At 54.7% G+C, this 23,867-nt stretch overlaps 1 protein-coding gene across 1 annotated transcript; it reads right to left on the bottom strand.

Annotated features, from left to right (window-relative positions):
• Positions 1–1,307: 1,307 nt before the first annotated feature.
• ZBTB47 (zinc finger and BTB domain containing 47) lies at positions 1,308–23,517 on the bottom strand. Its single transcript, XM_075144330.1, has 7 exons — positions 23,020–23,517; positions 22,614–22,680; positions 11,186–12,556; positions 7,737–7,884; positions 7,026–7,141; positions 6,454–6,598; positions 1,308–6,291 (listed from the first exon to the last, which is right to left on the bottom strand). The coding sequence occupies exons 1-7, from the start codon at positions 23,127–23,129 to the stop codon at positions 5,924–5,926; spliced, it is 2,325 nt and encodes a 774-aa protein (XP_075000431.1). The 5' UTR covers positions 23,130–23,517; the 3' UTR covers positions 1,308–5,923.
• Positions 23,518–23,867: the final 350 nt, after the last annotated feature.

Raw genomic sequence — 23,867 nt, 5'->3', positions numbered from 1 at the left:
GAAAAGAAAAAAAAAAGAAGAAAAAAAAATAATCCATGCATAGAATAATACTTTTTTAAAAGTCATTTATTGTGGTGGCAGAATACCACCTCCTGCCTGGGATGGGAAACCAACACCTTTGGTTCAGCTCTTCTTGCTGGACACAGAATGGAAAGCTGTTGGCACTTGGTCCAAAGAGAGGGTCAATCCCCGTGTGCCAGCTGCCACGTTGCTTGGCTTCTCCTGGGGGAAATCTTTGAAGTCAACAGCAATGCTGCTGAGCCTCGACGAGTTGTTATGGTGTGGTCCCTTGGTAACGGCTTGAGAGGTAGTGATTAAAACTGGTCCCCATCCTTGGTTGCTCACTTCACAACTGTCCATTGGGAACACGGTTAATAGGACCTTAGCGCTCCTGTATGGTTCACATCCATTATAAAGCTGTGGGAGATGCCATCACTGGCACAAGGCAAGAAACCATAAAAGGAAAAATAGCTGTTGTATAAAAGAACCCAGAAGAGCTTGAAATATCCCATCACTTGAGCAACGAAGGCCAAATCTCAGTGCGTGCAAGCCAGCGTTGGCCCAAGGAAGGCAGCAAAGTTGCACATCGCCAAGCGAAACTCTGGTCTAGAGATGTTCACCACCACCTCGCCAAGAGGCTGCTTCAGTACAAAGGCGATCACAGGTAAGAAACGCCAACATGAATACTCAGAGAGGCATCACTCTTCGCTGCTGCCCGGCGTTTTCCCGGCTCAGGTGCACACAGGGTGGCACAGGTACCCCACAGGTATCTTCTCTGGGCAATGCCAGCGGCAAAGGAGTAGGTACATCCCAAGGGTGGGGGAAAATCATCTCTTCTTCCATTAACTTCCCAGTATCAGTGCTGACATTAGCTGGCGAGGTTCCTACCGCTCCATTTTACATCAATAAAGGCACTGGATCCTTTTGGATGGGCTCCTTGGTTTCTCCACTGTTTACAGAAGAGCTCAGGGAGCCCCAGCTCATAGCTCACACAAATCTCATGGAGCCAGTAGGAACCAGGAGCTCAGCCCTCACCAAGCCCCTTCTTCCACCCACTCATCACCCTTCCCTGAAAAGCTACTTTTGCTGGCCCCACAGCAGCCCAGTTGTCTCACACACACGCACACACCTCCCACCGAACCCAACGCAAAGGCTATACGCGTGAAGCAATGGCAGCGGTGAACATGCCATGGGAAGCCCATCCTGCCGGGCTCTGACTCCTCACAGAATTGCCTGAAAAAGAGACTTTTTTAAATAAAAAAAAAAAAAGCAAAACTAAGGTAACAAAGGACGTGGTGGAGCTTTAGGTTTTCTTTTATAAAAGACAAATTGTTTATTGATTCAGTCCTTCCACTTGCAACCTCTTTGGTAACAGTCATAACACTTCCAGACTGGGAGAACGCAGTGGAAAGGCCCAATTCTGACCTCTCACCACTTTCAGAGCTCAGCGACCCCTGACGTGCTTTGGTGAGAGGCCAAAAGCAGGTTTCAAAGCATGGCCAAGGACCTGGCCTCGAGGGACAACCCAAAACAGCCTACTGTGACTCATCTTGCTCATGGGTGGCCCAGAGAGCAGTCCCAGCACCCCCAGGCAGAAGGTGGCTCAGGATGGGGATGCAAGTTGGTCCCTTGGTGCCAAGGCTGACTGTGAGCTGTGCCCTGGTAGGCAGCTTTGATGCACCTCTTGGGACCTCCCAGACATTGGCCAATAGGGCCGTCAATGAAGCAAGACTCGCCCATTCCTGCGGGTAGGCAATGACTTGCCCCAGTTGGCCCCACGCTGATGCACTAACCCGACCATCTCAGCCTCCCCCTCCTCACACCATCCCAAAGAGAGTAACTGCTGTACTTGGAGTTAAAGATAAACATATATTGATTACACATGGTCATAAAAAAAAAAAAAAGTAATAATAATAATAATAATACATTTCCTAGAACATTACTTAAGACGCTTCCGAAAAGCATCCAAGCTTCCCCTCCCCTCCCCGCCTTCCCTTATCTATACAGAATAAAGTGCTTCATTTAGTTTGTTCACACTAGTAGAGCCACCGATACACTCTTAACTTGGCGTGTTTGGGCAACCGATACTGAATGCCGTAAAATAATACAGAGTCGAACACCAGGCATGAGAAACTAGTTTTGAGGCAAGTGCTTGGGGTTTCATTCATTTCCTTCAAGTTCCATGCTACTGAGGTTGTTCTTATTCCTATTTTTTTCCTTTTTTTTTTTTTTAATTCTTATTTTCTTCCTTTGCAAGTTCGACCCAACTCCCATTGTGGTTACGTGTCACTAGGCAGGGCTGCATGTGGGGAAGCTCTCTCCGTCCGTGTGAACGTAGGGCGTCTGTCCGTCCATCCTTCCCTCTCGACTTCGGGCAAACCAAGAGTTTAATCAGTGGAGTTGTCTAGCAGCGGATGCTTGTCTCTATTGCACTGTCACAGCCGTTCCCACCCGCCGGCTGTCCATCCATCCATCACCTTGCCACCACACCGGGGGTTATGGCTGTGGTCCGAAGGGCCAGTCGTGCCTCATGGACATCATGAGGCTAACTGGTCTCTGCTACCAGGCTCCTGGGATATATAAACCAAAAATCACCTTCCCCACATGACTCCCTCCCTCCCCAGAGTTCAAATGAAGGGGGAAAAAAAAAATGCAAACCCGGAGAGGTCTGGGGTTAGGCATGTGGGCAGAGTTGTCAGCTGAACGTTGCGTTGCGGCATATTCATGAACTGCATAATGGAAATCAAGCCCCTCTCCACCCTCGCAGTCTGTCGAAGAAGGGATGTGAGAGATTAAGGTGCAAGAGTTAAACAAAAAAAAATCTAAAAAAAAAAAAAAATTAAAATAAAATATAAAAAGCTTGAAAACAACAGACCCAACTCCCCCGCCTCCCGCCCCGTCCAACCCAACGGGTGCCAACGGGGCTGACCGGGATGGATGCGGGACGAGACACTGCGGGAACGACTCGTTTGAGCTCTCAGTACATTAACGAAAACCAGACATGAAGAGACACATCGGGGCCGAGTAAGGGTGTAGACAAAAGGGCTCGGAGGCCATGTAGGACTCCTGGGAACCACCCAGGCCTTGGAGAGGGGAGGGAGCAGCAGGGATCTGGTTCTCCAAAGTGCTGTGTGCATGGTCACATCTCGACGTCTCCAAGTGGCTCTCCGGGCAGGCTCTCGAAGGGGATCGGACGCAGCTGGGATCAGTCACTGGGCTTTCCGCTGGGCTTCTAGCCTTAACGAGGAGCTCTCATCTCGCAGTGACGTCCAAGCGGGACAGGTCCTCACCGGAAGAAGATAAACTGGGACAGGGAAAGCTCCAGGTACAAGGGAGCACATGTTGGCATGGGGGTTTGCTTGGGGGAAGAAGTCTACCAGCCAGGCAGGCTGATAGGCTCCATCACAGAAGAACCTATAGGCAAGGTGAGTTCTCCTCGGGGTGCAGTACTCCCACCCCATGTCAAGGCTGTGTGAGGGGAAAGAAATGCAAGGGAACCCGAGGGGATGGGGTCTGGGAGGCAGTGGAGGAGGAGACAGCACGGACCACTCTACTGAGGCCCTCCAATACTTCCAAGGGTATCACTGAAGGCTTCTCTAAAGCAATCGTCTTCCAGTCTGGGTCATGGTCCCTTCAGAAAGCCAATGGCCCCAAGAGTTGAGTGCCCACATCCCTCACAGGAGTGTGTTTGAGAAGGCTTTGCACCATCCCAATAAGCCCCAGGGTCATGGAGGAAGGAGAGCAGAGAAGCCTTTGGTACCTATCTGAGAAGGTCAGTATGGCAAGGCAGCTCTGCCATAACATCCTCCCTTTGCTCAAAGCAGATGGAGATGAGGGTGAGCTCACCGGTACTGATTGCGGTACTGGGGGTCCACAGGATCACAGCCAACACAAGGATGAAAAGCAATTTGTTGGTCCAACACGCTAACATCCACAAGACCAGCCAGCTTTCCAAGAGACATCAGGCATGAGGGGCACCCCTCAGCAGGAGGGGACATCTGTCACCTAACCCACCACCTCAAACAGCACTCAGGAGAACAGCGGCTGCTCCCCTGTCCCGTCCCTACTAGGCTAACGTTCCTGCACGTCAGCAAAGCTCCTGAGCACGTGGCTGAATCCTCCCGGCTCTGCAGGGACAGCCTCAACGCTTGCCCAAGTGCTTTGCTGATTTGGTCTAGGAGACGAAGCACCAAGACTTCTTGCAGAGCCAGATGTGGCTCACTGTCCCCAGGACCCCGCTATCGCCCAGACTGAGGTGCAGATGGGAAAGGGCTCCTGCAGCCTGCTCAATGTCCTCTCTTCCTTCTTGCCTACTAACAGCCCTGCTCACCACCTCCTCTGTGACCTGACCCACGTCCGCACGCATCCACAGGGCTGGCCTTGGGAGCAAGGCATCAGCTGCAACGCACCCCACCTCTTAGTTGGCACCTCTCTGCCCATGCTGGATGCTCTGCAGCCCCTGCAGCGCTCCCAGCTCTCCCCGACCCCAAAGGGGACAATTCCCTAGGCAAGGAGGCCACACAGCCACGGTCAGGCCAACGCACGACACCCTGGGGCAGAGCATTGCGGCAAGAGACCCAGCTTGGACCCCAGCATCCAACAAAAAGGTAACGGCAAAGCCTTCCTCTTCTCCTCCTCATCCGCCGGCATGAAGCCAGCCTGAATAAGTGAAGCCAAAGACCAGCTCAACTTCAACAAGGACAACACGGTCGGAGAAGCGTTTACCATCGCCGCGGGACATCACCAAACCAACCACAGCCCTCACTGGTCCCCTCTGGTCCCCCCAAGCCAGGGCAGGGCAACGGCTGCCAACCCCACGGGGAGAGGTAAAGCTTGGGAGAGCGACGCGGGCAAGAAGCTGGAGGATGGGACATCATCATCAAGCTGAACGCGGTCTTGCTTTAGCTCTAAAACCTTGCAATGGGACCCAACCTGGAGCTCACCCATCCGTCAGAGGTTTATTCGAATTGTTAAGGCACTATTCTGGGCTGATTCTGCCGAGAAACGGTGGCATCCTACTCCTCCATCCCCGGCTGCCGCGGAGCCACCCTCCCACCGGTCCCGAGGCCATCTGAGCTCTCCCAGGGACACCTCGCCAACTCCAGAGCACCCCCAGGAGCCCAGCTCCTGCTGGAATAAGCAGAAAGGGCACACCAGAGCCCGGCTCCCTTAGGACACCCCAAAAATGAACTGGCAGCGAGCCGCCGATACCCCGAGCTGCAACGCCAGTGTTTGTGCTTTTGCCTATCGAGGAGGAAAACCTGTCGCAGGGAAGGAAGATGTGGCGAGGGATGCTAACGAGAGCAGGCTGACGGCTTTCCAACGGGGACATCTGCTCGCTTGCCGCGGGCCACCGGGGCCGGCAGACGGGACCGGCAGGGGCTCCTCTGCAATGCCCACCTCTCAACCTCTTAGGAAAAGAGCCTGAATTGAAAGACCAGCTTTACAGTACAGGGATTCAAGCACCACTAGCTAGATTTCGGCTTATTATAAATATCGAAGTGCCGGCAGGCATCCATTCGGCTAGCGAGGGGGCATGCGACACCGGCAAGCTCAACTGAGGACGGCGCAGCATCCTGCTGCTCCGAGCCCTGCCAGCATCCCGGCACGAAGATGAAGATGATGCACGGGAAGACGAAACGGAGAACGACGCCTTTGACCTACACCCTTACGGACGGACGGCGGTTCCTCTCCCAGCATCCACGCTCCTCGGGGGGGGAGGGAGGCTTCCTCCCGCTCCCCCTCTCCGCGGAGAATGATGGGTGAGAAAAAGGGAGGGGAAAAAAAAAAACAAACCAAATCAAACAACCTCAAAACGAGGAGGAAGGGGGGTAGAGAGCAAGCAAAGCCTTGGCTCCCCGGGGGGAGGCGTTCCCAAAGGGCAGAGCAGTCCGTGCGGGCGCATGGCCGGGGTGGGGGGCACCTAGTTGTTGTTCGAATTTATCCTCCCCGCGGGAAACAGGGGAGGAGGCGGCGGTAGGTGAGGAGGAGGAGGGAGGGTCTGTGGAAGGGGATGAAGCAGCGGCAGGGGCAAGGGGGAGACGCCGGGGCCGGGGGGCAGCGGAGCCGGGTTGGCAGCGGGTTGGGGGGCAGCCGTGTCCGAAGCCAAAGGGTTGCTGACGCGGAAACATTTCTCCTTGTGGGCTTTGAGCATGTTGGAGAAGCGGAAGCGTTGGCCGCAGACGTCGCAGGGGTACGGCTTCTCGCCCGTGTGGGTCCGGCGATGCCGCTTCATGTTGGGGCGGCTGGTGAAGCTCTTCCCGCAGATCTCGCAGATGTAGGGCTTCTCGCCTACGGATGGGGAAAGACGGATGAGAAGCCGGCGGTTGGACCATTCCCACCCCCCAAAACCCCATCCTGCCATCCACTCAGAGATGCTACCCTCATCCCGTGGCTCTTCCCCCCCAAGGGTGCCCACCCGCAGGGGCTGGGGGCAAGGCGATGGGCTCTCACCCGTGTGCGTCTTCATGTGCTCGTCGAAGTACTGCTTCATGTTGAAGTCCTTGCCGCACCACTGGCACATGAACTGCTTGTGGCCGATGTGGATGCTCATGTGGGAGCGCAGCTGGTACTTGTACTGGAAGCGCTCGTTGCAGTTCTGCGGGGGCGAGGTGGGGGGGGATGAGCTGTTGATGAGCAGCCAAAACAACCCCCCGCATCCCCCCCAAATCACCAGCATGTCAGAACAGCACAGAAATCACTTCCCCATCCATAAAAAGAACCCAAATAAATGGCTTTTCAGGACCCACTCAGCCAGGTTTGCAGGCTGGATGGGCTTGGGGTGGGATGCAAGGTCCAGGCACTGGACAGAGAGATCCTGGCGTTGGCCACCAGTTTCATCATAGGGTTGGTGGGACCCTCAAACCAGGAGGGGATGCCAAGTTTGGGAGAGGGGAGAGCATCCCTACAGCTGCGCTGGCAAAAAGCATAGAGGAAGCCCCAAGAAGTGGAAGATCTTTCCCCAAATCAGTGTTTTTGTGCTCGTTTGAGAGGACACGGGGTGGGGGGGACACACAGGACCTTACCTCGCATTTAAAAGGCTTCTCCCCAGAGTGCTGGAGTGAATGGACCTTGAGGGACATGCTGCGCTTGAAGGACTTCCCGCAGGTCTCGCAGGTGAACGGCATGTCCTTGGTGTGAGCTGCAGCGGAGAAGAGCAGGGTCAGGCGCCCTCCCCGCACCCCGAGCATCCATCTCCCCAGGTCCCGGCTGCCGCTCCCAACGCCGGCGCCCAACCCCAGCAAACCCAAAGCCAACTCGGGAAGATGCACGGCAGCAACATATCAGGTACTCCCCTAATTGCCGGCCAAAACCCCCTTTTTTTGGATCTCTTTGGTGCCTGCAGGTTCCAGGGACTCAACCGCCGTTGCCATTTGCAATTTGCTTTTCAAAGCGCTGGCAGGGTCTGGTCCTCTTTTACACGGGAAGGATGGTTACACTTCAAACCCTCCTTTGATCACTTCTGAGATCTTTTTTTCTGGTTAAATAAAATAAATGAGCGTCCCCAGCGCCATGCCTGATTGCTCCAAACCCAGCACTGAGCGGACATACGTTCAGCATTAAATAGCGGGCCAAATTTCAAGGTCCCTGCGTTGATGTGAGAAAGCTCACCCAAGAGTAAGCCCAGCCCTAAACTCCCAACACGACAGTGACAAAAAACCACCCTTCATTGCCAAAACGATGGATGAACACCCTTAACGAGATCTCCCCGTGGCACCGGTGCCTCCCGCACTCACCAACCATGTGTTTGCGCACGTGGGCCATGGTGTAGAACTTCTTCTCGCAGATCTCGCAGGAGAACTTCTTCTCGGCATAGCCGTGGACGATCTTGTTGTGCTCGTGGAGGGACCAGAGCTTCTTAAACCCCTTCCCGCATGTCACGCACTGCAAGGAGAGAGGGGATGGGTAGGGAAGCAGGGGAATGTGCCCAGGCACCACCAGCATTTTCGTTTTACCAGACAATCAGCTTCATCCATTGAAAGGGAACGTATGAAACCTACAGCTAAAATATCAAAAATCATAACGACCAGCAAGTCTGCTACAGACCTTGTCACTTCAAAACCTCCAAAACTCAAATTTCTATCCATTGGATGAGGAAGGAACAATGACTTTCCAGGGAAGGACATGGCATCTCCATCAACGGATGCATTAGGACTTGCATAAACAGCAGCTCATGCACCAAGGCCCTATTCCCAGCTGGGGATTTTATTCTTGCACACAATGAAGCCTTTACATAAAAAAAAAAACCCAACCCTCTGCATTAGAAGGCTGCGAAGAATATAGGAACAAGGAGAAGCCCAAGCCAGGGCAGCGCAACTTCAGTCTTCAGCAGATGGATACTTTACCACTAAATGAGTTTTCCAAATATATCCAAATGGACCAAAATGGACCCAAAAAACAGTCCAGTCCATCAGCACAAGCAGAACAAGGTCATGCGCAAAGTCTCCCCCCGAGAAGTTATGGTAGAGATTTGCTTCAGCTCCAAGTTCAACATTTCTTGGAAAGTTCCCAGGAAAAGCTCCAACTTCAGTGTGAGATCAGTTCGGTGCTCGGGGAAAGACGGGAAAGCGAGGTCCACCTGGGAAACCATTGCTGAAGCATGGATACAGCTGGCAGCACCCAGCCAAGGACCCTACCAGGAGCCAAGGGACACTCCTTCCCCTTCATCTCTCCATGATTCATCTTCCTCTTAGCCAACAGGTATAAAACCATCCCTTCTCCTCGCAGGTGCATTGAGAAAATAATTCATGCCTTGGAGGCATCTAGTAACAGCATGGCTGAGTGGCACCAGTAAGCCCAGGGGGGATTATCCAGCAGGACTTGAAGCAGTGCAGGCAGCACAGCCTCCACCACCTCCTACCCAGAGAAGCAGATGCTTGTTGGTGGGCTTCAACCAAATTTTGCACTGAATGAGGCTGTGATACCATGGAAAATATACCATTATGCCGTGTAGTCACAGTATCTTGCTATATGTATTTATATTTAGGTGCCCGGTAGGCAAAATTAGGGTCAGAGAGGCATCCCCAACATTCGTCTTCTTCATCTTGCCATGCTTGAATATCAACATGAGTAGTCCTCTGAGTTTCACTGTTCCTAAGTAAATACTTCCATGGATCAGAACAGCTTTATTTCCGCTTTAAGAGACATTTAAGGACAAATTCAGGACCAGAGCCTGTTATAAAAGACACATCAATATCCATTTCCTCCACTTAAAATGAAAAAGGCTGCGGAGGAGTTTTAAAATTAAAGGTAGAGGGAAAGCAGCAGATGTAGGAAAGCCCCTGGGCTGGGACCAAGCACCCTGGAGGGCTCAGCCCTGCGTCCTCAGTTACCGCAAAAAAGCATCACTCAAAAATGTGGAAGTAACATCCAAACGAGGGAAAAAATGAGAAGATAAATTCTTGCAGGTTAAGAGGAAAACCATACTGAAGCTGGCCAAAAAAAAGAGTTTGAGAAACAACCCGATAAAGCAAAGGATGGATCGTTTTTCAGGTGGCGGAGGCAGGATGCCTGCTACGGAGTCCGCGGGGCCACGGACGGTGATGTGAAACGATCACAGGGAGGGAGATGAAGCCTAACACCTAAACAGCATGGATGAAATCTGGGGACAAAGCAGCAAAAGAAAGCAGCAGACCTGAATGGAGTAAGAGGGATGGTCCCTCCACGGATCTGGTTAAAAACCAAGTAATAAAGACTGTCCATTATAGGTATAGAGTTGAAAAAACTCCCTTTTCCATCCAGCTGTAATTCCATGGTATATTGATAAAGTTATTCAATATTATCGGAGCAAATGGAATGAATTTGGCTATTTGTAAAATTAAAAACGCTCAACTAAGTGAGAGGTAATGATCCACGTTTTCCGCGGAGGGAGGTCACCGCATGGGCAGTTGCGGTTCATCCTGTTGAGAAATGACCTGGAAACGGGATAAAAAGGGGAAAAAACCAAAAGCGATGAGGTGACAGCCCCACGTTATCCATCAGGAAAGCAGATGAGCCTGAAGAAATATTCTGGGAAAACCCATTTTTAATTGCACAGGCTTTACAACAGGCTCCAAAACAGCCACCACCACACAGGTATTGGAGCTACGCTCATCCATTCTGGGAAAAAGCATCCAAAAAAAAAGCAACCTCAGGGCTGTGAATTTTTCAGGAAGATGCACCAAAAGGCCAGGGCAGGCAGCGGCTCCTTCACCTGCTCAAGCTGAGACCGCTCCTGCCTCCGTAATCCCCGCACGCCCTAACGCCAAGATCTGCTTCATCGCCCATTTTATTTGGGGTGCCATGGGCGAAGGGCTCCAGTAACACTTGGGTTGCCCTACCTTCATCTAAAAGAGCTGCAAGATCATTTAAAATCCGGTCGTGGTGGGAAGGACGATGGGCAAAGCTCTCCAGAAGTTGTTGGGTTTTTAATTAGTAGTGGCAGCGTCATGCAAAACAACTCGTTGGGGATTAGGAGATGGGTTGGAGGCGTCTGCAGGAACGGACATGTTTGCTGCTCTAATGGGATGCCTACCTATCCCCCCAAAACTGCGCTGATTTACTGGAGTTGATTTGCAAACGCAGAAGAGGATCTCGTTAGCATTAGGCAGAGGACACATCGAGCCTGAGCCACGCACGGATGTCAAATGCGCTCGGAAATTTGCTAATACGCAAGCTAAAGAGCACAAAAGGCAGATTAAAACCATTTTAACTCATGTCAGCAAATCTCTGAATTAAACTAAATTGGTTTCAGCCTGGGTGGGAACGGCTGGAGTGTGTCTCCATCAGGGGCTCGCAATGTTTTATCCAGATTAAGTGAATAAACTCAAAGAAAAATAACTCCTCAAAAATTACTCCATGTTTCCACCCGTCCAGCCAAGGGGAAGCCACAGTCCCTGGCACAAATCTTCCGGTCCCATGCCACCTTGGGACCCTCCTGAGCCTGAATACAAGTCACGGGTGAAGCAAGGTTCCCTCCCGTCTGCCATGTGCCACCCACAACATCAAAAATATCATTTGAGCATGAGCCCATCCCATGGTGTAGCTGGGTGGGATGTCCTCCCCCATTGGGAAGTCCCATCATGGTGGGATGCTCCTCCTTTGGTGGGATGTCCACCCCTGGTGGGATGCCCCATGCCTTGGTGGGATGCCCCACGCCCTGGTGGGACGTCCATCCCCTGGTGGGAGGTCCCCGGGGCTGGCTCACCTGGATGTTCTTCTCGCAGTCGGTCTGGTGGTGCAGCAGTAGCTCGCTCTCCAGCAGGAAGCGTTTGCCGCACTTGTCGCAGATCTGCATGCGGCTGTGCGTGACGTTCATGTGCTTCTCCAGATACCAGCGGTTGTTGAAGACCCGGGGGCACTTCTTGCACGGGTAGTGCTGTTTCTCCTCCAGCTTCACCTTCTGGCCCAAACCGTCCTGCTCCTTTTTCCTTTTCCTCCCTCGCTGGCCTTCCTCTTCTTCCTCCTCCTCCTCTTCCACCTTGGCCATCTCCTGGGACCTGGTTGCCATGGCAGGTTTGGTGGCTTTGGACGCCCGACTGCCTCTGCGGGGCTGCCCACCCTTTTCCCTTTTCACCTCCGACGCATCTTCATCGTCGTCGTCATCGTCCTCTTCTTCTGTCGTCTCCTCCAGGTCTTCCTCCTCGCTGTGCTCCTCCTCCTCTTCCTCACCCACCTCTGCATCCTCCTCCTCTTCCTCCTCCTCCTCCCCTTCCTCATTCTCCTCCTCCCCATCCTCCTCCGTGTCGCGCCCATCACCGTCAGGCCGCCCCATCACGGCCGCCTCGCTGGCGGCCGCCTTCCCCTCCATGCCCTTGGAGACATTGAGGGTCTGGTTGTTGAGGTTCACCTCCACGATGATCTGCTCCCGGTTGTATGAGCCCTGGCTGTCCAGGTCCTCCTCAGACTCTTCGCCTTCCATCTTGCAGACGGCGCCCGGATCACCATCCTTCTCCTCCTTGTAGTACTGCTTGGCTGGACCAGGGGGGAGCGTCCCACCACCTGCTCCATCCTCCACCCGCACCGAGTAGGGGTCGTTGCCCTCCCGGGCGTAGATCTTGGGATGGGGGGCATCCACCTCCTGCTTGATCTCGCAGTAGTAGGGTGGGGGTCCGGCGCAGCCCTCAGCGGGCAGGGCCATGTCGGCGGCCAGGCTGAGCGAGCGGGTGTCAAGGAGGTCCTGGCAGGAGGAAGCGATGTTGTTCATCTGCAGCACGGCGGCCGCGTTCAGCACATCCTGCACATTACAGGAGTTGACGAGGAGCTTGGAGGTGTAGATGAAGTTGAGGATCTGCTGGAGACCCTGCGAGGTGAGGGCCTCCAACGAGAGCTCCACGCGCTGAAGCTGCTTGTTTTGGGTGAAGAGGGAGTGGAAGAACTGGCTGTAGGCCGCCAGGACCCCCTTGTGCGCCGGGAAGATGCTCTTGTGCTGCACCAGCACGATGTCCACGTCGCACAGGTCCGGCTGAAAGAGGCGCTGCTCGTTCAGTCTGTCCATCAAACACGTGAAGTGGAGGGCTACATCCTCCACCAGGGAGTACTCAGCTGAAGGGTAGTCAGTCGTTTTTTCGACTATCAGCTGTGGGGAGGAAAGAAATAAAACCATTTAGGAGGGCTCTTTCCCCGAAAACACCTGCCCGGCCATGCCACCCATCCCCGTCCATGCATCCCAAGTCAGAGAAGCCAATTGAGAAGCTTCACTGCCAGCCCCAGCTCGGAGATGCCAACCAAAAAGCTCCACTGCCAGCCCCAGCTTGGAGATGCCAACCAAAAAGCTCCATCACCAGCCCCAGCTTCGAAACACCAAGAAGCTCTACCACTAGGCCCAGCTTGGAGACGCCAACTAAGATGTTCCACCATCAACTTGAGTCCAAGAGATTCAACCAAGGAGGAGAAAGCCCAATGAAAGGACAGGCCAAGGCCACATGAGCACCCACTGGGTAGGAGGTACTATGGCCATCCCACCATGAAGCAGGTCCAAAACCTGGCTCAGCTGTCCACACTCGCGTGGAGGAGATATCACGCAGGAGAGGGGATGCCTCAACGTCCTGAACCAGATGGAGACCCTAAGGGGACATTTGCCCCATGCAGGAAGCCAATTTTAGGCACCAGCTGAGATTTAACCCCCTAAATAGAAGGAAATTGGGATTTTAAACCTCCCTGCTTCTACAAGATAATTACATAAAACACAGTATCCTCTAATATTTGCCGAATTACGCCGCGTGCTGCGACTCCCGTTAGCAGCTACCGTGCTGGCTGGATTCACCGGGATGATTTACGTGCTTTTTTAATGCCCATTTTAAATCGCCTGGGGAAAGGCACTACCTGGAAAAATTCAAATCAGGGAGCAGCATCCCCAGGCTGGGAAATGCTGCAACTGCCAACACTCCCCCGGCTACGTTTGCTGGATATTTAATTTAGCTCGCATAGATTTTGCGTGGCGCAGACCACCCCTGGGCGATCATCACCCTCTCCTGGGGATACCTGAGCTCCAGGATGGGGTTTGCCAGCTGCATCCCAAACGCGAGGGATATCCCACGCCCTAAATCCCGCGCCCTGTATTAAAAGCAGGTGGGATATCCCCTTTCCCTCTGCTTCCCTTTGGCTTTCTGGGCTGAACACCCAATTCAGGGATGGAGACGGATCCGGCCACGTTAACGCCCTCTTTCCCCACCATTGAGGGACGTGACCAAGGACGTGGTGCAGAACAGTGGCGGAGATGGAGGGTTCAACCTGCTGGGTTTATCCGGCACCTCCTGCTCCAAAAAGAGTTTCTCAGCTCCCATTTTTTCTGGGACAAACAGCAGCTCTTGATCAACCCACGAATTCCAGCAAGACACGTTTTGTTTGTCTTTCTTTTTTTTTTTCTTTTTGTGAGAGCCAAAGGCAAAAGCACACACAGACAAAAATGTTTAAATAATAAAAAAAAATAAGGGTGTTTTCTTCTCTGTTTTCTCAACAAGCAAAAAAAACCCTTCCCCCTCCCTGCCAAAATTTTTCATTTTCATTGAATTTCTGCTCTGCAACCAACCCGCCCAACCAACGGGGTCGTCAGCTTCGCATGGTCCCGATGGCCCCGGCGAGCCCCAGCAAACGCTCGCACCTGGGGAAAACAGGGAGAAAACAGCTTTTCTCCAAACTCTTGGCCCTGCAGCCTGGAGTGGGGCAAAGAGGTAGTAAAAGAGGGCATTTTATATATATTTCTATATATAGTTATATATTTTTTGTATTTCATGTATTCATTTTTATATATATTTAAACTCTTTATATATAAATACATAAATATATAAACACTTTTTATATATATTTGTTATAAAATGCTGCTTCCCAGCTAGAACATCCATCCACCCCCCCATTTTCTAAGCCTCGCGACTGCCAAGGACATTTCGACGAGCGGAACTTGGATGGCTCCGTCCCCCCAAGCGCATAGAAAATAAATAATGATATAATAAATATCGAACACCGAAGAGACAGCAAGCTTTCAGCAGAGCAATTTGTTGTTTGCCAGGGACTCTCCCGCTTTGCTTTCGCTACGAAAAAAAAAAAATTGAATTCAGGTTTTTCCCTCCTGGGACCCATCTCACCTCGCTCCCCATATAGGATGCTCCAAGCTTGGCACAGCCACAGCCGTGGAGAAATGGGTGCAAAACAGGGGGAATTGGGTCTGCCTCCGCACAGCCCAGCCTGGAAAACAAAAGCTGGGTTTTTTTTTTTTGTTTTTTTGCTCCGGATCAAGGTTTTTTGGCAAAAGGGGCTGACCCCTCACCCAGCGCCGGGGCTTGCCAGGCGGCTCTAATCAGTCCCAGCAGCGGCGAGGACAATGCGTGTCTTGGCCGCGTCCCGTCGGTGACTTCAGCCCGGGCTTGTCAGTGGGAGGTTTTTGCTCTTTATTGCTATCAGATGCTTTTCGTGAGCTCGCCCGGAGCCGGAGCCCCAGCCAAGATGAGAGGCGCCCGCCGGGGTGAAATCCCAAGAAAGACCCCAACTTGCCCCAAAATACCCCTCCGGCAGCTCCCGTCCCTGCAACCCCATCGCAGCGGAGAAGCCCGATTAAACACGATTAATGAGAGAGTTAAAGCCTTTACCCCTTCTCCTGGGAAAACACAAATATTTTTAAAAATATATCTTTTTTTTTTAAAAACATTTTAAAAATACATATTTTTTAAAAATATATTTTTAAAAGTACTTTTTTTTTTTTTTTAAATAAAAATCACAGTTTTGCTCTTTTGCTCACCACCTTGGCCCTCCGGGTCGGTTTAGTCCCACAAGCAGCCCAACACGGCACCGCGGGAGCAGGTCACCCATCCCATCCCCACCCCGAACCCGGACTTGGGGTGTTTGCTGGGTGCATCAAACCCAAGCGAACCCCAAAACTGCCAGCCCCCTCCATGCACCGCCGACCTCCGGGCAGGGCCCTGGCATCGTCAGCATCGAGAAAAAAACCCCGTAAAAATTATTCGAAAGCAGCGTGGCCGCAAAGTCCCCACCCCGAGGGGACGGCGGTGCCTCCAGACAGCCCTCCCCGCCCTGACGCTGCCCTCCGGCTCTATTTTAAGAGCGTTTTCAAGCGGTGCTGCCAAAGCCCCGTCCCGAGACGGCCGGCGGAGCCAGCGGACGGGGAGGATGCTCAGGGTGAGGGGGGAGCGAGGGATGCGGGTCGGCGGAGCCCCGACGGCCAGGGATAGAGATAAGAGCGATATAGGAATGGACCCGAAGCAGATGCTGATGCTCGCTGGACCGGGGCAGGCTCTCCTGGAGAAGCCATCAAAAATCCCACTATAGGAGATGGAGCCCGAGAATGGCCCCGTTCCCCTTCCACCTGCATCCCCCCGCGTGCCTCAGTTTCCCTAAACAGCCACACCAACACACCTCCCTTGAAAGGAAGCTGCTGCTGGGATTTAAATCCCTGTGCTAAGATAAATAGCATTTTATCTTAGGTATTAAGAGCCGGATCCCTAAATGCTCCTGCAGCTATAAAACCCCCCGAGGGACCAGTAGGTCAGGTCACCCTGGATATATTTAAATACTCAAATCTGCAACCCCCCAGAAGACCATCTCCAACATTCACCGGCCTCGCTTTATTTATAGCCACATCCATCGCCCTCAGCACCGGAGCAGGGAGGACCACGAATACCTCTCTCCTGCAGCAGCACAAAGATGGGGTTTTGCAGCATAAAAAAGCACATTTAAGTCCCCGCTTCACGCCGGGCAGAGCGGTTAGACCAGCCGCCTGCGAACCAGTTTCCATTCAGCACAAAATTTGGGGATTTCCTTAAAATTTTTCGACCCCCAAACTTCCACGAAAAACAGCAATCTGCTTTTCTGTATCATTCGCAACCGCTGAAACATTTACCGTCGACCTAAATTGCATTAAGGAAAAGTGCTTTAATAAGCAGCCGAATACGACGTTTGCACTTGCTCCTCCAGAAAAAAAACCCACATCCTATTCTCAATTTGAACACCGCTGCATTTCAGGGAGAAAGAACTTGGTTGAAACTATTTAATGCCACAACTTGACTTCTGCTAAAGAAAGAAACGGCATTAAAAACCTATTTTTACAGATTAATTCAAATGACACAAAGGCGTATCGTTAGAAATTCCAAAAACATCCGCGCTTTGGGTTTTAATCCTCAATCCCTTACAATTTGCCCTCTGCCTTCAAGACCCTTGGATGAGACTTTCAGCCTTTTCTCCATAGTTTTGAGGCCATATAGGGTTTTTTTAAGGATGATGTGATCTCACGTCTTCCCACGACTCCCGAAACCGGGATGCACTGGGATGAAGCCGCCCCAGAACCAGCAGCACGGCCTGGACCGTACGCATCCCATACATCGCCAAAACCACCCATTTTTGGACCATGGCCATGCAGTGGGATAAAACCACACCCCAACGCACCCTTCCCTCGCCTATCGCCTACCTTCACCGCTCTGCTCGCCCATCGCCCCCCTCCCCGGGGACCTCTCCCCCGGGCGCTTCGCCCTCCGGCGGCACGGGACCGTGCTGGGAGAAGGGAGGCGGGGGGGGGGGGGTTTGTTCGCTTCTCCAAGTGTGTTTTTATTTAATTAGGGGAGGGTTGTCCGGAAAAACAAGCAGGAAGGGAAAACAATAGCTCGGCCGCAGCCCCGCCTGGCGAGGCGCCGGCCGACACGGCCCCAAGCGCCCACCGCCGGCATCCTGCCCGCCGGGATGCTGCCAGGGCTGGACCAGGCGCTCGCCGGGGATGGTCCCATCCCAGCTCCGGAGGCCGGCGATGGCCACGGCCTTTAGGACGGTGACGACACCATCTAAAATGGTGTTTTTTCCCTACGTGCCGTCTAAAAGGCTTGAGGCTGCCGAAAATAGAGCCATATACAGGCTCGAGGGAGAGGAAGCAAGGGTAAGGGGCTCAGCGATGCTTGGAGAACCCATCCCACCCTGGGGTGTCGGTCGCCCTGAAAAACACCTCCCAGCCCCCGCACAACTGAAGAAGAGCATTAGCCCAGCTGGGGGACAGTCAGATGCTTCCCAGGCTTTTTTTTTTTCCCCCCTCCCCTTTAGTTGTTTTTTTTTTTAATAGCATCCAGCATTTACAGGCTTCGCCTCAGAGACGCTTTTCCAGGGAGCAGCCTGGGAAGCTGGCGGCAGCGCCAGGCCCAGCGGGACCGTCCTCAGCACGAAGGAACGGGGACAAATCCTCCATTCCCGTCCTCCAGCAGCCGGGGAGCCGCCTCTGCAAATGGGGAAAAGGTTCATTCGGGTTTTTCTTGTAAGCGCCACGGCCACCCACGGCTTGGGGAGAGCGGGGGGATGAGGTGGGAGCAGGCGCTGGCTTCCCAGTAGCACGGCCCGCTGAGGGTTAATGGCTGGTTGCTTTCTTATTTATTTTATATTTTTTTAATTTTTTAAACCCTGCCAGCCTCTCTGGGCGTCTTTCTCCTTTTCTTTCGCGCACAGACCTGCAAAGCCACAACGATGCTGTGCGAGGATGGACGGACGGGCCAACCCCCCCATCCCCAAACCGGTCCAGGGAGGCGACGCTGCAAAGCTGCTCCCGGGGGATGCCACCACCACCGTGACGACATCGGGGACACCATCCCTCTGTTCCACCAAGGGCGACGGCGGAGGGCATTACCAAGCCCCGAGATCGACTCGGTAACCTCAGCGTCCACCCCGACACGTGCGAAGGCGTGCGCCGGCCCCCGCGCAAACACAGCATCCCTGCTGCAAAAATACTGAGGCTTCAGCCCAGCGCCGCGTTATTTTCAGCCCAGGAGAAGCCCCAATCCCTCTGCTCCGGCAGGAGAGCGGAGGCACCGAAGCCGAGCTGGATGCATCCGTCCGTCTGTCCCTGTCCCCTCGGTCAGGACCGAAAGGGGTTTCTTTGGGTGCAGCTCAGCCAGACCCCACACGCGGTGCAAAAGCTCTGCGGGTAATTCAAGATCTGCGCAAGGCAAGGTCTTAAACCCCGAGCGGCTGCAGCTGGATTTCGGTAAAGCCGGCATCCTCCTGGCAAACGCCAAACGCAGCCGGAGCAGCCGAGCCATGGGGTCCCCCGCCAGCGCCTGGCACGGCTCGTGACACCCGGCTGATGGAGATGTCCCCAGCCGCCGCCCTGGCACGGGAGCAGGCAGCGGGATGGGATGCTGTTCTCCTGTCTGGGGGATGCGGGACCCCCCCGGAATCATTGCCAGGGTGGAAGAGCCCAGGGGACACACACACACACACGCAAAGCCACTGTCCCCCTCCAGCCCCTGCCCCAGAAAAACAAGGGGAGGAAAGATGGAGGGAGGAAACAAGGACAAAACCCAACGCTGACCTCCCCGGCTGGGCCGGCGGCCAAGCGGCTGCGCCAGGGGCCGGCTCCGGACCGCTGCCCAGCCCGGCGCGAGCCGCGCGAGGCCGGGGAGGAGGCGAGCATCATCCCCTCGGGACCCTATGGACGTCCCCGGTGCCACCAAGGGAGGGGATGGATGCAGCGGGGTAGGCAGCGCACCGAGCCCCCCCCACCCAGGGACCCCAAATTCAGCGCAGGGAGCGTGGACGGGTGCAACGGGGCAGCACTGTGCACAGCCTGAAGCCATCGTGTCCCCGAGCCAGCCCCACACCCACGGGCTGCCACGCGATGGCCGGGAAGAGGCCGAGATCCCCGGCAAGCGAGGCGGACGGATGCACGAAGCCTCCTCCCACGCGCCGCGGAATTCGGCTGGCACCAGACGGCAGCATCCCCCTGCCCGGCATCGCGGTGCCCATCCCCAGGGAAGCCACCGTGACCTTCCAGGTGGGTCACGGGATGGGATATGACACCTCCAAGGTTTGCCCCACACCCGGCTCCCCACCAGACCCTAAACCCACGATGTTTCCTAACCCAACTCCAAACCACAGGATTACCAGAGAGGTCCAAGGCTGAGCCTCTCCCAGCATCCCTGGGCAGGGCTTTCCATCCTGGAGCATCCTCTCCAAACCCTGGCACTGATCCCAGGGATGGACCCATCTCCGGCTCCATCCTAAACCCAGCCTTGACCGGGACTCTTTGGGAAGCACCAGCCGTGCTCCTCTGGCCCAGCCCTCCTTCCTGCCCAACACTTTAACGTTTTTTATGAACGTGCATTAAAATGGCTTATTTTTATCACGGCTGACAGCAAATTCAGCAGCTCGGGGAGCAGGGCTTTAACTCAGACAGGCCTGGCTCCGGGCAAAAAGATATAATCATAAAAACAATAATAAAAAAAGACAATTTATTATAATTAAGTCCTCTACCCACCATATCTGCACCGCCATGGCCAGTCTTTCCCCATATCCAAAGTCATCCCAGGTTTCACCATCAGGAGAGGCAGCCGAAGCACCGAGGTTGGCTGAAGAGGGGACAGCAGCCCCGAAGGGCACGGGGACAAGTCCTCAGGTGTCCCCAGGCGGGAAACCCCATGGGGCCAGCCCTGCCCTGCAAATCCCGTTCCAGCAACGCAACGCAACGCGTTTCCTTTAGAAATAAGAGAGAAAAAAAAATTAGGGGCAGGTGGCACAGAGCCTAGCCCTGAGCTCGTCCTCCCCGCCGGCATCCTTGGGACCACAGATCCCATGGGATGTCAGGGGACATCTAGGATGCAAACCACGCGGGGGACCTGGGGATCCCCTTTTTTGGGACCACACAAATGCGAGAGCAAAATAAAAACTTCAGTTCTTGCTCTTCCCGGAGAGCACTTCGTCACGGCCATTGCCACGTCCCCATCTAAAAAGGCTTAAACGCAGCAGCGCGGGAGAGCCCTCCGTTTTCTCCTCCAGCCGGAGCAAGGAGGGAAGATGGGGAAACCAGCGATTCCCCCGAAACCTTCAAAGACCCTCTGATGTTTTGACACATTCAGTTCATCGGCAAAAGGCTTCTCCCTATTTTTCCCTCAAGCAGCAAAATCTGCGTCTTAAAAATAACCAATATTTAATCGACTCGCAGGCAACCTCCTGCTTCTTTTACAAAGAAGACATCTCCGAAGGCAGCAGCGGGTTATTTTTATGAAGGGGGTGACATGCCTCTCCTCCAGACGCGAGACAGAAATACAAGGCCATTTATCTCACCCGACTCCAGCGTTTGCCTGCTAATAACCTAACGCGCCGTTAATTCCTCGCGGGGAGAACAAAGCTCCGCCGTGAAGCCAAGCCGGGCGGTGAAGGGGATCCTCCGGCCGCCCCGGCAAAGCCCCCGGAGCGGTGTTTAGCCCAGCCAGCATCCTCGGGGAAACTCCGCCGTCAGAGCTGAAACGTTTGCACTCAGCAAGGTTTCACCCCAGATCCAGAAAAAAAAAAATAAATTAAAAAAAAAAAAAAAAAAAAAAAAAATCCCTTAATATCTTGCCAAGGAGGATTTTTGCTCCGTAAAGCAAATTTTCCTCTGGTTCTTGCTGAGGCTGGGCGTGGAGGAAAGGTTTAATTCCCAACTTTTCCCCTTCTTCCTCGCGGGGCTGCTCGCTCGGGTGGGCTCCGGGCATCTCCATCCCCACCTTGAGGCACGAAACGCTCCCAAAAACCAGCCCCGGTGCCTTCCCTGGTCCAACTCCGGGAGGTCTCCACCAGCATCTCCCTCCGGAGGGGATGCAGGGGTGGTTTCAGCAGCCGATTTAATGCCAGCAGGAATTTCGCAGGCCGAGCGCGGCCGGCCGGCACGAACCCGAACTCGGCTCCGGTTACCCCCGCTATGGGGGCCGGGGGGTGCCGAGCCCCAGCCCGGCATCCCGGCCATCACCTCGTGCGCCGGGTCAGCGTTGTTTCTTTATTTTTTTTTTCCCCAAAGCTTGTACTTTTTTCCCCCCTTTCCGAAAAGCCGCTCGAACGCCTCCCGGGGTGTTATTACGGGCGCGGAGCCATCGCTGGGGCAATCACAACCCCGCACTTTTAGGGATGGGGGAGGCACCAGGGGACCGAGAACCGCGGTCCCTGGGCACGGTACATCCCAAGGGATTTCCCGTGCATTTTCCCAGCTCCAGGCCTGTTCTCTGCAAGTCAAACTAACCCCCCCAAAAGTCCACCGACCGCTAAAATAGGTCACTGCCGCAGGCGAGAGCCCCGGCTGCACGGCTCCCGGTGCGACCAGCCTCCCTCCGTTATTATTTATTATTATTATTTTTTAAAAGCATACATGGAAAATCCCTTTGCAACCCCAAAGCGGGGTGGGATGCTGCACCCTCCCCATGCCACGCTCGCGGCCTCGCTCCTCCGGGGTATCGGGGTGAGCCGAGCATCCCCCCCAGACCCTCCCTGGGAAATGGGGGCCCTGTGGCAGGGCAAGGAGCGAGTCAGGGAAAAAGCGGGGGGGTGGGACGAGGAATTAACAAAATGAAGGAGTCATCCGGGGAACAAAAAGGGCCGAGGAAGCGGCAGCCTGCTCCTGCGCTCCCGCAACGCCAGCAAATCCTCCGGCCTGCGCGACCAGGCGGCTTGAAAAGTTTCCCCCCCCCCCAAATTTTCCCTGTGACCCCCAAGCTGGAGCCCTGAGGTGGGCTGGGGAGGTCAGGGCGAGCGGTCCCCCCATAAGCTTAGGGGTGCTGGGCCGCACGGCCCCTGCCTCGGGGAGGGGGGGGTGTCAGGCCCCGCTGCACGCCCCCTCCGCACCCCCCAAACCCCCCCAGCAGCCCCACCACCCCTCAGGGCACCCCAGGGGTGAGCCCAGCCCCGCCACGCAGCCCCTCACCCCATGCAAAAAAGGGCCCTGTGCATAGAGGAGCGGGGGGGGGGGTGGGGTGTCGGTCGGACGAGGGGGGGGGGCATTTTTTTTTTGCAATTTGGACCAAATACAAACCCTTTCCCCCCTGCACAACCCATGCACCCCCCCAAAGCGGCTTGCAATGAAACACCCGGCCCATTGCGCGGCTGTTTGTACCCCCCCCCCGCCCCAGCTCCCCGCAGCAGCCCCCCCCCCCCGGCGCCCCACCTCCCCCCCCCGCAGGGATGCAGCATGCCGCCGGCTCGCCCATGCACCCCCCCCCCCTCCACCTCCACCTCCACCGCCCTTGCAAGGATTTGGGCAAGTTTCGGAGGCCGTTGCAAAGTCAGCAAAGCCCCGGGAGCGCGAGGAAGCGGGGGGGGAGGGGGAGGGGGGGGGAAGGGGAAAATCATGAAAAAAAAAAAAAGAGGAGAAAAGGGAAAAGCGGGGGGGGGGTTGCAAGCTCTACCATTTTGATGCAAAGGTCTCCGCGCAAAGGAGTCCCGGTCCTCCTCCGCTTGCCTGGGGTTTTTGCTCTCCATGAAAAAAAAAGAAATGTTGGGTTGGGTGGTTTGCTGGGTTGGTTGCTTTTTTTTTTTTTTTTTTGCCTTTTTTTTTTTTTTGGCTGGCTTTTTTGCCTTTTTTTTTTTTTTTTTTTTGCCTTTTGGAGGAGAGGGGGGGGGAGGAAATTACCGCGCCGCCGCTGCCAGCCCTGTTTGCATCCCCCGTCCCTCTTTTCCTTTTTTTTTTCCTCCTTTTTTTTTTTTTTGCCTTTTTTTCCTCTCCCCCCCTTTTTTCTTTTTTTTTTCCCTTTTTTCTTTTTTTTTTTTTCCTTTTTTTTTTTTTTTTTTTCCTCTCCTCCTTCTCTTCTTCACCTCATCCTGCCCATCGCCATGTTAGCCCCTTTTAGGAAGACGGAGGAATGCGGAGCGGCGGCGGCTCCGGCTGCCAAGAGCCCGAGGGCCGCTGATTGGAGCCGCCGCATCAGATGGGGCCGCGGCTGCCCCTTTAAAGGGACAGGCTCCCGCCGCCGCCACACCGCCCACGCGCAGCCCGCCCCACGCGCGACACCCCCCCCCCCACCACCACCATCACCACCACCCTTTCCGCGCACCCCATCTCCGGGTGACAGCCGCCTCTGCGGCGCAGCGTCCCCCCGGGAGCATCCTCTGTATCCCGCTGGGGGAAACTGAGGCACGTGGAGGGACGCCCCCCCCCCAAAAAAAAAAAAAAAAAGAAGCAATGCATTTTTGGGGCATAAAAATCCAATTTGGGAAATCGTGGGGTAACATCGGTTTTATTAAAAAAGGGGATTTTTGGAGCGCTCTCCGGCTGTGGGGAGGAAATGGGGATCCCCCACAGGCAGAGGTGGATTTGGGGGGGTGTGTGAAGGCACATTGGGTTTTAGGAGGGGGGTCTGGTGGGTGGCTGTGATGGGGCTCCCCCTAAACCCCCCACGGGCCCCAGAGCGTGAAGTGTGGGGCACAGCCAGCCCCCAACCCCCCCCCCCAAAATAAAGCAGGGCTGCATTAATTTGCCCCCAGCTCTGCTTGGATCTCCCCGATGCCAAGCGGGGGGTGGGTTTTAGCATCCCAATGCCCCCCCAGCCTTGGTCAGGAGCCGGGTCCCCCCAAAACCCTCATGTTGGGGACCAAGGGGGCAAAGCTGGCACAGCCCCAGGGTGTCCGGGGAGGCACCATGCAGGATCCCCACGGTGCTCCGA

Source organism: Calonectris borealis, chromosome 2 (genome assembly GCF_964195595.1).
Source record: "Calonectris borealis chromosome 2, bCalBor7.hap1.2, whole genome shotgun sequence".
In the NCBI taxonomy this organism is placed as follows: Eukaryota; Metazoa; Chordata; class Aves; order Procellariiformes; family Procellariidae; genus Calonectris; species Calonectris borealis.
The sequence above is the reverse complement of the archived record's forward strand: the minus strand, read 5'-3'. Positions and strand labels throughout refer to the sequence as shown.